We start from the raw sequence: 13,867 nt of genomic DNA, 5'->3' as shown, positions 1-13,867 counted from the left end.
GCTTGGGATATGCCCCATCAGTTAAACTCATTTTCAGATATTATATACATCTTTCAAAATTTCTTGGTAATTGCTGTCCCATCATTAATATCACATTTGAGCAGGACAGCAAAATATTCTTACCCAAATAGGCTGGTTTTTTTCATAGTTTTCTTTTTCTAATTCCTTTACTTTCTACCACATTCTGAGTAAGGAAATTGCTTGCTGAGTTACCCTTGATTACCACAGAACCTCTCATTCTTGTCTTTAGCTGAACAGTGTTATTTCCTGGTTTTTTGTTTTTGATTTTTTTTTAAGTTAAAGGGATACTCCCTAACTGCTTTGTTACCAGCCCAAAGTGAACTCAGTTCTAGACCTCTCCTCTGCATACTTAGTGGTAAATCTTTCTCCATTCACTCGGTGATAACCTTTTAATACAAACAATACTAGTCTCTGGACATCCTTACATCCCTGCCAGAGATGTCTCTGGCATCAGTGAAGGCACTGCTGAAGGCAGAGGGATGCACAAAAGATGTTAATCTAGTGCCACAATAAAGATAAACCACACTCTTCTGTTTCCTGTTTAGTATTTTCATGAGTGCTTTCTTGATTTCAGCACATCAAGTTCTAGTTTTCTCAATATTCCACCAATAAGCTAAGAAAAGGTCATTCCCTCTCATCAGAAACTGCCTTTTTCTTCTCCTGCCCCAACTCTTGCACTCAGTCCATGTCAAAGACACTCAGCTACTCAATACTGAAATTTCATTTGCTTTTATAACTTCACAGGCTCTATGTACCAAAGGCCACTTGGAATCAACTCAACAACTCTCAGAAACCACACAGTCCTGTCACAGTATTGCTCTGTCTGATGCACTTGAGGCAATGCTTTCATTTCACTTTCAAAAACTTATTTTAAAAAAAAGTATTTAAGAACATCTCTCAGGGAGATCCTCCCAACCTGCATTTCTACTTTATCTTCTCATGCAATAATACTACAAAGCTTGGGAAAGCTAAAAAAATTCTTACTGAAGTGCCAGGCAATCCTGGAAATCCTGGTTCACCCTGCAGGAAAACACAAAATAAATAAAAAAAAAATACATAGAACACAACATGGCACAATACACAAGAGTGCAAAGTAAAAGCAACATCCTGAGCATATTTTCCAACTGTTGTTGTACATTCTTATTTTCGGTACCGTCTCATAATTAATAGATCTGGACACACAATCTCAACTCAGTTTTCTGTGTTCTGCAGATGAATGCATTCAGAAACTGGTTGTGCTCTGTATTACTGTGAAGTTTTACATATATTTTAATGACATTCAGTGACTTAAAATGAACGATGCATTGGATGTGCAATAGCATTAGATTTGTGCCTCAAAAGATTTTGTATTTGCTCTGTACACTTACCACACAAACAAACTGTTTGATGCTTAGATCCCTAACAGACCCCCAAGGGGATGGATATCAAGGAGGTCAAAATACTTTTATTTGTTAGTAACCAAAATAACTGCAAAAAAAGTGAGAAATGGTACCATTTCCCCCAAGTCATTTTATAGAGCAATTCATGCCATATTGGTTGCAGGACACTGGGATGCTACACCCTCTTTCCATGATTTATTGCCATCTAAGCTATCAATTTGTTCCAGTTAATTTTTCTCCAGCAATGTCCACCATTTATTATGCTTTAAGACTGTGTATACAGAAGGTTTATCCTTTACTTTAGGCACAGACTGGTGTTACATTTATCACATAGCTTCCTTCCACACCCTATTTATTCATTACTCATGTAGGTCTCCGAATGACCCAACATATCTTTCATAATTTTTTCCCTTAAGTTCAATTACTCTTTGTTATTTATTCAGAGCATCATGGAATGGTTTGGGTTGGAAGGGACCTTAAAAGATAGAATCACTGAAACATTAAGGTTGAAAAGGCTTCCAAGGCCATTGAGCCTAACCTTTGACTGAACACCACCATGGCAAGAAGACCAGAGCACAGAGTGCCACATTCAGTTGTTCAATGAACATTTCCAGAGATGCTGACTCCACCATCTCCCTGGGCAGAACCTTGCAATGCCTGACAAACCTTTCAGTCAACAAATTCTTCCTGCTGTCCAGCATGAACGTTTACTGGCATAGCTTGAGGCCATTTTCTCCTGTCCTGTCGCTGGCTGTCTGGGAATGGAGACCAATCCCAACCTGGCTACAACTGCTTGTCAGGGAGCTGTAAAGGGCAGTAAGGTCCCCCTGAGCCTCCTTTTCTCCAGAATACTCCCAGCTCCCACAGCATCTCTTCACAGGACTTACCCTTTAGATTCTTCATCAACTGAACTTCCTGTCTCTGGCAACACTCTGGCACCTCAAACCCTTTCTTTCCATGAGGTGCCTAGAACAGAACGAAGACTTCTACCCAGTGCCCAGCACAGAGAGACAATCACCATCCACTCCTGCTGGCCGCACTAGTCCTGACAAAGAATACCAGAAGGCCACCAGCCTCCTTGCCCACCTGGGCACATAACAGCTCAAGGTCAGCCTCTGTCAGCCAGCACCACCAGGGTCTTTCCTGCTGGGCAGCTTTCAAGCCACTCTGCCCCCAGCCTGAGACACTGCAGGGCTTGCTGGGACATAAGGGCAGGACCCAGGCCTGGCTCTTCTTGCGCTTCAACCTGCTGGCCTCACACCATCCATCCAGTCTGTGCACATCCTCCCCACAGAGCCTTCCTACCCTCCAGTATATTGACAATCCAACCCAACTTGGTGTCATCACAAATTTACTACTGAAGGTATACCTGATGCCATTGTCCGCATCAGAAGAACAGACACTAGACAGGACTGGGCCCAGGGGACACCACAAATGACCAAACACCACCTGGATGTGGCACAATTCATAGCCCACCCTCTAGGCCCAGCCATCCTGACAGTTCTTAACCAAGCAAAGAGGGTCCCTGCCCAAGTCCTGGGCTGACGGCTTTTCCAGGACTGTGCTATGGGAGATGGAGTCAAAGGCTCAGCTCAAGTCCAGGGAGGCTCCATGCACAGTTTTTCCCTCAGCCCTGAGGTGGGTCCCTTGCTCCTCAAAGGACATCATGTGGCTCAGGCAGGCCACACTGACCGGGCCTGATCCCTCAGCTATCCTCTCTTGGCCGTGTGATCCCCCTCACGATGATCTGCTCCAGAACCTTGCCAGGCTTCGAGGTCAGGCTGACAGGCCTGCAGTTCCCCTACAGTCCTTCTTGGACATGTTTGTCACATTGGCACCTCCAGTCATCTGGGACCATGTAACTGGCCAGGACTGATAATAAAGGATGGAGAGCAGCTTGGCGAGCTCTTCTGCCAACTCCCTCAGCACGCTTTGGCAACTCCCAGCCAATCCCATAGACTTGTCAGTGTCTCAGTGGCTCTGCACGTCACTAATGACTTCCACCAGGATTACAGGGGGTCTCATCTGCTCCTCATCCTTGTCTGCCGGCTCAGGGGGCTTCTTGTCCTCCAAGAATTGATCTGCTTGTAGAAGACTGAGGCAAAGAAGGCATTTAGTAGCTCAGCCTTTTCCTCATCCTCCACAACCATATTCCCGCCGCATAGCCAATAAAGAATGGAGATTTTCCTTGGTCCTCCTTTTTTGTTAATATTTGTAAGCAAGAACTTTTTATTGTCTTTTACAGTAGTGGCCAGATGAAGTGCTAATGGAGATTTTGCCTCCCTGATTATCTTTCTACATGAGGTGGGGGCCAAGGGGTGGAACACGTGGTGAGCTGGGTGGGAAAAGCAGTTTGGCAGAGCACAGGGCTTCTTTAGGGATGTGTAGGACGGGAACACATACGGTAGGAAAAGGGAGAACAGCAGATCATTGGGAGAGGAAAAAGCGTAGGCAAAGCAGAAGGGCAAAGGCCTAACCAACACCTTTGTTACAGGGGGTGTTTCCATGGAAAGCCCCAGGACTCTTGGTCAGGGGCATGTCCATGGAAAACAACCAGGCCTCTGTGACAAGGAGTGGCCATGCCCACCAGGCCTTTGTGACCCGCGGTTGCATCGTGCCCAGAGGCCATTGTGACACAGGTCCATGCGGTGACACAGAGGGCTCTTGTAGGGCCAAACCCCTCGTGTTGTCACTCCCGGGTGAGCAGCTCTCTGAGGAGGCAGCAGCTCTCTCACGAGGCAGCAGCTCCTCCGGAGGAAGCAGATCTCCCGGGTGCCCTTGGCCAGAGCTCATCAGAGCGCCGCCAAGATGTCAAAGAGACAGGAAGCGAATGCCCACTGCCAGTCCCATGTGGGGCAGCCACTGCTGTCCAAGCGGTGACAGGTGAGGGACGGGAAGGGAGGGAAAGGCTGCAGTGGGACCTGGGGGAGGGCTGGGGGCAGAGACCACGAGCCAGGCCTGGCTCCAGGCCTTGCTCTGGGGAGGATCCGGTACCACAAGGGCCTGGGTGGAGGAATGGCCCAGAGACAGCGAGCGCAGCTGGGAGCCCAGCCCAGCCTGGCTGCTGTGGTCAGCACCTGCCTTGGGACGAGGGCCATGAAACCATGTGTGGGGACAGAGTGTCCAGACAGCTGACTCCATCAGACACCTCCTCCTGCTTCTCACAGATGACCCACAGGCAGCCACAGGCAGCAGTGCAGGTCACCTGGACAGCCATCACGCCCGTCTACTGGGACAATGTGCTCCCCAGACCGGTCACCTCAGGGGGCCTCCCAGGACATTACACACAGGAGGACAGCTTGGAGGGAGGCCACTCACTGCCCCGCAGCAGCACAGTCACACGGCCACAAAGATTGTCCGTGTCAGACTCGCTGCCTCCATTACCAGTGACGCTTCCCTGCCAGCTCAGCCCTCAGCTGCCAAGAGCGACCTCGCCACGGATCAAGCTGCCCCCTCTGCCAGCAGCCCCAGAAGCCTCTTGGTCTTCTCCCAGACGCAGAGTGTGGTCTGCGGGTGCCGTAGCCAGCAGCTACCGAGGCCTAGTGCCACCTTCTCCATGGGGCACTATGGCTGCTGACAGGGCCCAGGAAACACCTTCCCCAGACAGCTCCGCTGAAAGGCTCTGGCGAGGGTCAGCAGCAAGGCAGGGCCATCGCCTGCCACCCCTGCGACGTGCAGGTGGCACACCGCTCCGCACAGGGACCCAGTCTGCTTGGAGCCACCTGGAGCACATCAAGATGGAGGAGCGCAATGAGGTGCAGGAAGAGCACGGTGGCAACACCTATGGAGACTCATTTAGAGGCCTTGCCCTGTGCCTTTATGAAGACAGATGCATTACGTCCATCTGGAGCCAGGACTGGTCAAGTCTCTGCCAAGAGGCGAATGCAGAGTCCCAGGGGATGTCCAGTGCTCTTAGCTGGACCAAAGATACCACAGAAGAGACAGGAAACTCTTCTGAGCTTCTGTCTCCTGCCCAGTTGGCAGAGCAGCAGTCTGTCTCTGCCGACTCACAGTGCTGGGACACTCCTCCAAAAGAGCCAAAGAGGGAAGAGGAAGAGCTCCCAGAAACAGACGCTGCAGGAGACAGGCACAGTAATGCTCAGAGCACATCCCTTGCCTTGTTGAAAGACAAAGAGGGAGAGGCAGGAGCTTCTGCCCTGGACAAAGATCCCTGGGATGAGGGGCACCATGAGTTTTTGCCCACATCAGAGCCTGAGGAATGCTCAGACTTCTCAGCTTCTCCCTCATCTGCAAGCCCCTGTGACAGGGAAACTCATCAGCTGCCTGAGCAAACTGCACATGGCAAGCTGCTGTGCACTGGGCCTGAGGATGCTGCAAAGCATCTTCTGAATATAGAGGCAGAGGAGCTGGAGAAGTTGGAGGAAGACAACCTCTCCTCCCTGGATGCAGACAGCGTCTCAGTGCACATCCTTTGCAGCTGGACCAATGACTGTGCAGGAGAGGCCGAAAACTGTGCACAGCTCATGCCTTCCGACCTGTTTGAAGAGCTGTGGTCTCTCTTTAACAACAAGGACATGCTGTCCAGGGACACTCGGATAGACCAGCTACCGGCAGAGTGGGAGGAAGAAGAGCTCCCTGACAGAGACACTGCAGAAGAGGGGGACAGCGTGCCAGAGAGCACCTTGTCCCTTCCACTGCAAGAGGAGGGAGCAGAGCCAGCAGCTTCTCCCCTGGACAGCGATCCCTGCAACGAGGGGCACTGTGAGCCTCTTCCTACGACACTGCCCGAAGACATACACGTGTTTGTGGTTTGTGCTACACCTGCCGATACTGCGGACAAGGCTGACGAAGCACATGTGGAGGCTGGCTGTGCCCAGGCCGCCCCTCCCCAGGAAAAGCCCTGCAGGGATGAGCTGCTGCCAGGGGCTTGCCCAGAGCCTGCCCAGCCCCGGGCACGCAGCATTCCTGCCCTCCCCGCTGGCAGCGCAGGCGTCCCGCAGCCCCTGGCCCGATGGCGATGGCGCTCCATGGCCAAGACGGCCCGAAGGGCTCTGTGCTGCCTTTTCTCCTGCTGCTGCTTCAGGGGGCAGCCGGAGGAGTGAACCCGGGGCCAGCACCGGGGCGGTCACCAATGAGGACTGCTTGCCCATAGGCAACCACTTGCCAAAGGCAGGTCCTGTTGCCGGCCCCAGCCTGGCATTCACAAGAAAATAGCATGGAAGCCTGGTCAGAGAGAGCTGGCTGAAGAAGAATGAGAGCACTGCCTTGGTAGAACCAGATAGAAGTCGACTTTAGGCCCGGTCTGCACTGGGGCGGGGAGGGGTTGCATCCCCTCTGCCCCCAAGGTTGCATTTGGAATGGAGAAATGGTCTGTGGGTCCTCAGCATTGCAGGCAAAGGAAGACATCCTCCTTTCACATGGCAAAGAGGAAACTAGGAAACCGCCTCCCTCAATACTCACAACAAGGACTGGAGAAAGGTGTTAACCCTGTAAGAACGGCGAGGGGCCCTCACCTCCACAAGAACCACAGAGACCCCCAGCGCAAACAAGCGCATGGTGAGGAAGGACCAATGTGACACTCTTATGAACAAAAATAAAATTTAAACTTTTGGAGAATGTAGTTAACAATGGTTAAATGTTGTTACAAAGTTAAATGTTGTTAATACAAGTTAAATGTGGCTGATACAAATAACAAATTGTGATTAGTTATATTAAAACCCAGTACTGTTATTCATGTGTAAAGGGGGAATGGAACCAGGGAGGAGATGGGGTGCCAATCTTTGTAAAAGGGCAGAGAAACTTTCAGGAGTATTACATCATAGAACACAACCACAACTTACATCAAGACTGGGAGACCAACCAACAGGAGGCGAGAACTCCATAATGATTGGCCAAGACTGCACCAACTTGTAAGCCAACTTAGAAGCAGCCAGCTTATAAGCAGTGGAGAAATAGACCTATCACAGCACGGATCCTGAGCGCCCCGATTAGGAGATGAGAGAGGCTTTAAAAGGCCTGGGGTGTCTGATGCCCGGGTCTTCTCTCAGAGCCGGTTTCCTTGGAAACACCTCTAGGTTACAATTACTAAGTTGTTGAAACAGTCTACGGACTAGCCGAGGATTTTGCTTCCGGTTTTTGGTTTTGCAATAAACAGGCTTGCTTTTTTGTTAATTAACTTTCCTCCTTTTTGTTATTTTAAAGTTTACTTTCTAAGCCTGTCCACAACAATGCCACTGGAACCAAGTGTCATGGACTGTCTTCTGCTCCATCTCTCTCCCAGCTCCTCTGCCCCCACTTCCCTTCTCACCCTCCTCTCCTCTATTCCTTTCTATCTCTCTTCCTCCCACTCATTGTTAAATAAAATCCTCATTGTTGAGTTTAGTAGGTGGTCTCATTGGCACCTTAATTCGGGCAGAGGCATCTCTCATTAGTCCCGTGTCAACAGGGCCACACATCTACACACAGCACTCGAGGTGTGGCCTCCCCAGGGCACAGCACAGAGACACAATCACCATCCTGGTCCTTCTGGCCACAATAGTGCTTACACAGAATGCCAGGAGACCACTGGCCTTCTTGCCCACCTGGGCACTTGCCAGCTCCTGTTTGGCCACTCTCAGCCAGCACCCCAGGGCCTTTCCCACTGGGCAACTTCCCAGGCAACATTCCAGCCACTCTGGCCCAGCCTGGGACACTGCAGGGCTTTGTTTTGTCCAAAGTTTATAACCCAGAACTTTGCCTTTTTTAACCTGATACCACTGGTCCTGGCCCATCAATCCAAAATACCTGGTTCCAGCCCTGTGCCCTGAGCAGACATGACACCCACTAGATCAGGCTGCCCAGGGCCCTCTGTTCTAAAAAGAGCTCATGTTATGCGAGAAGTAGTGAAGAGATACACACCAGCCACTCTGAAAATATCAGACCAAGGAGACAAACATCTTCTGGAAGCACCAGTTGCAGCTGATTCAGAAATATGGATGAAGTGTTATGAACGCAAGACTGATCACTACTGCAGGAAGAAAATAGTGGGAATTGCTTCCAATCTCTGCATTCTTGGATAAGGGTCACTGATTTAATCCAGAGGAGAAAAAGAGAAAGAAATCCAGAACTGGCCATGCCTTTCCACTCCTGCCGAAGAGCTGGGTCGGAAATACCAAAACCACAGCATCATCTCTAACAGAGAGAGAAACATAAGGCTGCCCTGAATACTCTAACAACTCTGAAAAATAACAAGGTCAAAATCGTTGCTGAGAGAAGTGAATAATTATTTTGCAGGTAGGAGGCATTTTGTTGTCACTTTCTGAGTCAATTCTTCCTCTCCTGGGTCAGAAAAACAGCTTCTACACAAACATATTGACATTTCTACTCACATTTATTAGATGAGGAAGATTTCCTGACCCAAACTAAACTCCATCTCCTTCTATTCTCACTATCAGCATTAAACTAAGAGCAGAGGAGCCATAAATAGATACATTTTAACACTCACTCACCCATTTCAAACTGAAGCTATGTCAGAAAAGTGAAACATTTAAATATATATAAACTCATGTTATATACAAACGAGATAAATATTAGTACAGCTGCCCTAAAATTTCCAGCACTGAGGGCCCAAGGAAGAATTAACAAATGTGTTTCTAAATCCACTCTGTGCCTCCCATCCCAACTTACCTTGTCTCCTTTGGTCCCACTAGGACCAGGAGGGCCAGGACTGCCAGGAGGGCCCTATAAAGAGGCAAAATTGAGAGAAAATTCTTTGTTTCTAAAGCGCAGGAGAAACATAAGGCTGCAGGTATTGGCAGCACAGTGACGTCCTGTTGCTCTAGGAATGAACTAATAGAACACATGAAGCTGCTTTGACTCTCCTGCAGAGAGGAAAGAGAATACCAATGGAGATGCCACAGCAACCACAATAACACCAATCCAATTTCAGCTGATTCAGAAGAATTGCAGTTCAGTGAGTAAATCTATGTCACACACAAAATTTTGTATAAAATTCAGGCATGAAGATTTACCCTCTTCTAAGTGTCTAGACATGAAAAAGGAAGAAATGCATCAGAAAACCCAACTTCTGTAACAGGGTTTCACTTGGAGAAATTGTTCCTTTGAAGTACTAAACAAAAAGGATCCATTTTGACATCCCTCTGCAATTTCATACTTCATCTGCATTTGCTGCAAGTATAAACCAGTTCTTTATCCATCTGTAACACTGGAAAACATTTCCATCTTGCAAGGACAGTGATAAACACTAACTAGACACACACTTCTTAGTACAAGGTAAGCTGTGGCTGAGGAACAGAGCAGGATGCAGATGCTGCACCCTGGAGGTATCAGGCTCAAGGGTGGCAGTGATTAGCTGTGTGGCTTTTGGCAAATCACTTCTGTCCTCTGCTTCTTATTCTGTCCTTTGCTATTTAGACCAGAAGGCCCTTGGAAAAAAAAGGATGCTTCTCATTAAGTATCATTCCCTGGGAAATGAAAACAGTCTTGTGGAATTTACTGATAGTGGTTTTAGACAAAGCAGTGTTTGTCTGGTCAGCAGAAATGTACTGATCTTCTAGGCCATCTTCTGTTTTCTTTTTGTTTGAAAAATGTAAATAGTTCCAAGCCTTTTTTATTGAAAACAAACCCAATATATTAGATGCAGTTCTCTTTCCTTCCTGTTGTGAACTTAAACAACTGATTTTTTCTGAGTGCTTTCCTATGTATTTAATGAAAATTAAGACAAACATGTAGACTATCACATTTAAAGGACTGACATTTCCTGTGAGTGTAAGTTGCATTCTAGTTTAATTCTAAAAGCAAACAAACAAAAAAAAAAAAAGGAAATTGTGCCAAACATCCTCAGAATAGGGACATGATTGGGTACTGTAATGGTTCATCAGCCACCCAGGATAAGTCTAAGTTTTAGGATCAACTTGCACTTTTTTCAAAGAAACACTCCCAGTTATTGAGTATTTGCAACATACCTGTTTCCCCTCCACACCTGGCTTTCCAGGAAATCCATCTAGGCCTCTGTCTCCCTGGAAAAAAAAGAGGAAGAACCACTATAATTTAAATTTGTGCTGTTTAGGACACTGCCCTGTAGGTGATGTCCATATTATCTGCTCCAAGAGTAATGAATGGGATAAATTCCAGCCAGTCCCATAGAGAAAATAGCCGAAGTTCCTGCATCTGTACCATGAAAAGTTGCATGCAACCACAAGCAGCTGTGTGCTAGCTTTCCATGTTGGCACCCTTCCTCTGCCTGCTGAGGTGGGTTTGTGTAAAATGGACAATGTGCTCCAAGAGAATGTCAGCCCAGAACAGGTCTTACAAAAATAATGAAGCAATCCAGCAATAGGTCAGTTTTACCCAGTAAAGAAAAATCTTTCACTTTTCACCCTTTCTTTCTGTAACCTGAGGGAACAATTTATTCATTCCTATATGTCTCCAGAGCTGGACAGTCCACAAAGTCCATATACAATGGATTTCACCACTTTATTACTTGAAGATTTGCATTTTTCCCCTGTACCTAAACCTGATTTTTTTTTCTGCAGTTCCAGACTAGTAAGTCTTTCCCTGACCCCCCACAGAGAGAAGTGTTTCCTTCATCTTTGCAATGACCTGTTATGTATTTGAAGGTTTACAAAACTGTCCTTCCAAATTTCTGTAGACTAAACAACCATAATACTTTCAACTTTTCTTCATGGGCATGTTTGTCAGTTCTCTGATCATTTTTATTGCTCCCTTTTGTGCAGTGTCCAATTTTCCACATCTTCATTGTAGCCAGGTTCATGAATCTCAATACACCTGAGGCTAACTCTGAGAAGGAATATATTTGCATGCTTCATAGACTATTTTCCTGTTTAAATCCCAGGATAACATTTACTTTACACCAAACCCCCTTCCATAAAACAGCTCCTTGATCAGTTGTTCTCAACCCCTAACTGCAATTTGTTGTCCTATGAGTATGAAACATCCTGCAGCTGCCCCTTCTCAATGTCATCTTCTGCTTTGGGGGATTGTGTTCACAGGATAATTTTGAATTCTGACCATGATCTCTACTCTTCTTCCATATTCAAGTTCAAAATATTTCCTATTTTATAATCAAGGTTCATGATAGAGATAACTGGGTCAATTACATACTTCTGCAGAACTTCACTCTTCTACTGATTGTGGCCTTTGACCATTCAATCTCTTTAGTTTAAAAACTCCTAGGAACAGGGACTTGTACTCTCTAAAGTCCTTAAACCTCTGAAAAATGAAACACAGATTTTGTTTGGATCCTTCACACACAGCTGAATATAAACTATCAAACGCACACATAGTGCCAATGTTAATGTGCATGTAAAAACAAATTCTACAAGTACAAGCAGTGACAGAAAACAAATAGTTTTATGCTATTTTTTAGTGTTTTTATATATCTTAAACTCTGTTAGATCACTGTTATTACCTGCAAACCCACACTCACAGCATTGGATTTAATTAGCTTCTTTTGTAAACTACATTGATTTGCTAAGTCAGAAATGGATTTGCTAATCACTCTTTATTTTTACTCCTTAAAAAGTCAATCAATCTTCTAACATAAATGTTACTTCAAATTATGTATTCAAGGAATGAAATCAGAGAGACCCATATCCTCCAGAAAGCAGCTGAAAACCATTGTCAGACACCCATGTCAACTTGCTTTGGAGGTACAGTTTCCACATTAATGCTTTTCGTTGCACTGCCTGAACTACAAATATCCTGAATTTAAGACTTTCAGCAAGTAACAGCTTGGTATATTGCTGACAAAATGTGCAGTGTATTCCCAGGAGAATTTTTAGCATCAATACAGCAGCAGTGAGTACTTCACACACGCTGGTTTAGGTGCCAAAACAGAAAAGTGTCGATGTTCTTATTGCCACCAATGGGGGCTGGGAAAGGCAAATGTATTAGTTATACAAGTAAATACAAAAAAAGTTATTTGAAAACACTCCAAGCAATTGTGTTTTCTGCTGTTTCTTCAGAAAAATCTGGAATTATAAATACTTTTTATTATTTTTCCATTCTTTAAATAAGGATACTCAGTGAAAGGTACTTTTCTTCCAGCAGAGAGAGCAAACATATTAAAATTTCATTCTCAGATTTTCACTTTAAGATTCTATTTCTTTCTCCTGTGTTCTACTGTTTTTTTCTTCTTTTAACCAGTAGAACAAAATGGTGAAGATTCACAAGCAACTAGGGGAAATGACAATTCTGCCAAAATTTCAGTGCTGCTCTCTGACCTCTACCGTTTAGAAAATTTAATGATTTTTTTGGAAAAATGATTACCCAGGAGTCTGTAGGGCCCTGGAACGGCTGAAGGAGAAAAAAAACCCACTGCAGGGGGATCTGGCAGCAGCAGACCAGTCCTGCTGCCTTCTTACACAGTCCCTTCTCAATAAAACAGAGTTTTACAGGATGGACATAGGATTATGCAGCAAAAGCAATGCCGTTTGTCACACTGAACTGCTGGACATGCCTAAATTAGAATGCCAAGTATCACATATAGATATGGCTCCTGTTAGCAGGGCAGTGCATCATAATTATCTCTGGAGTCTGTCTTGGGGTCTGTGATGGGCTCATTGGATGCAAAAGGGCATGGGATATCCCTCATATGGTGCAGTGCTTTTCTTAAGGTGTAGGTGTAACCTGTACTGCTGGATTTGGGAACCTCACTAGAAAACCTCAACATTTACATGAGAGGTCCTAGGATATGTGAATAATGCAGCAAGATGGATGGGATACATAGGGTTTTTTTAGTAATAAGGAGGAAGACTTGATAAAGCAATACTCAGTGCATGAACTAGTTCTCCCATCTGATATTATAACCCCTTTTCTCTTCAGGCACAAAAAAGCACAGGTTGCGTAGGTGTCAGTATTGAGGTTACAGACTGAAAAGCAGACAAGAAAATATTTGGCCCACTGAATTTACGCCCACTGTTTTCACAGTAGTACTGACTGGTAAAAGTTAAAGCACTGGCAGTGGGTGCACTGAGACCATCATTAAAACCTGGAAAAAAATCGAAGCACAATTGTTGTAGCAGAGATTTGGCTGTTTCAGGAAAAAAAAAAAAAAAAAAAAAAAAAAAAAAAAAAAAAAAAAAGGATGGGGGAGGGAGCACTTCTAATTGTGCAGATCCTTCTAATGAAAGAAAACCTAATTAATTTCTTCCCCACTTTAATCTTCCTCTACTTAGTTGCCTGCCCACACACAGCTCCAGCTTCCTCTCCCATCACAGTGATGTCAGAAAGATGGATTTTCTTCCAGAAGCCAAATATCCCAGAAGATTAGACAATGTTGCCTCTGGAAAAGCAGAAGAGGCACCGGCTAGGCACAGGACACCTATCCAGTTTTGCAAAGGGCTGAAGGAAAAGCGTGACAAAGATAAAGTACAAATCCAGCCATTTGCTCTAGCTGCAATAACGAGGATAGGTAATACAAAATATGATCATGGCTACTTTATCATAAACAGCAGAAATGTTGGTAAAGAGAAACACAATATCTC

The 13,867-nt window shown here is 45.8% G+C and overlaps 1 protein-coding gene across 3 annotated transcripts in view; it reads right to left on the bottom strand.

The window, feature by feature from the left end:
• Positions 1–13,867, bottom strand: part of COL22A1 (collagen type XXII alpha 1 chain) — a 224,222-nt gene that overhangs the window by 86,372 nt on the left and 123,983 nt on the right. For all 3 annotated transcript variants that reach the window (XM_068180318.1, XM_068180320.1, XM_068180324.1), the window contains 3 exons: positions 10,325–10,378; positions 9,027–9,080; positions 1,006–1,041 (listed from right to left, as the gene is read on the bottom strand). In XM_068180318.1, coding sequence (XP_068036419.1) covers positions 1,006–1,041; positions 9,027–9,080; positions 10,325–10,378 — 144 coding nt within the window. The remainder of the gene's footprint in view (positions 1–1,005; positions 1,042–9,026; positions 9,081–10,324; positions 10,379–13,867) is intronic.

This window comes from Anomalospiza imberbis, chromosome 1, assembly GCF_031753505.1.
Source record: "Anomalospiza imberbis isolate Cuckoo-Finch-1a 21T00152 chromosome 1, ASM3175350v1, whole genome shotgun sequence".
Lineage (NCBI taxonomy): Eukaryota > Metazoa > Chordata > Aves > Passeriformes > Viduidae > Anomalospiza > Anomalospiza imberbis.
This window is presented reverse-complemented; position numbering and strand designations above follow the sequence as displayed.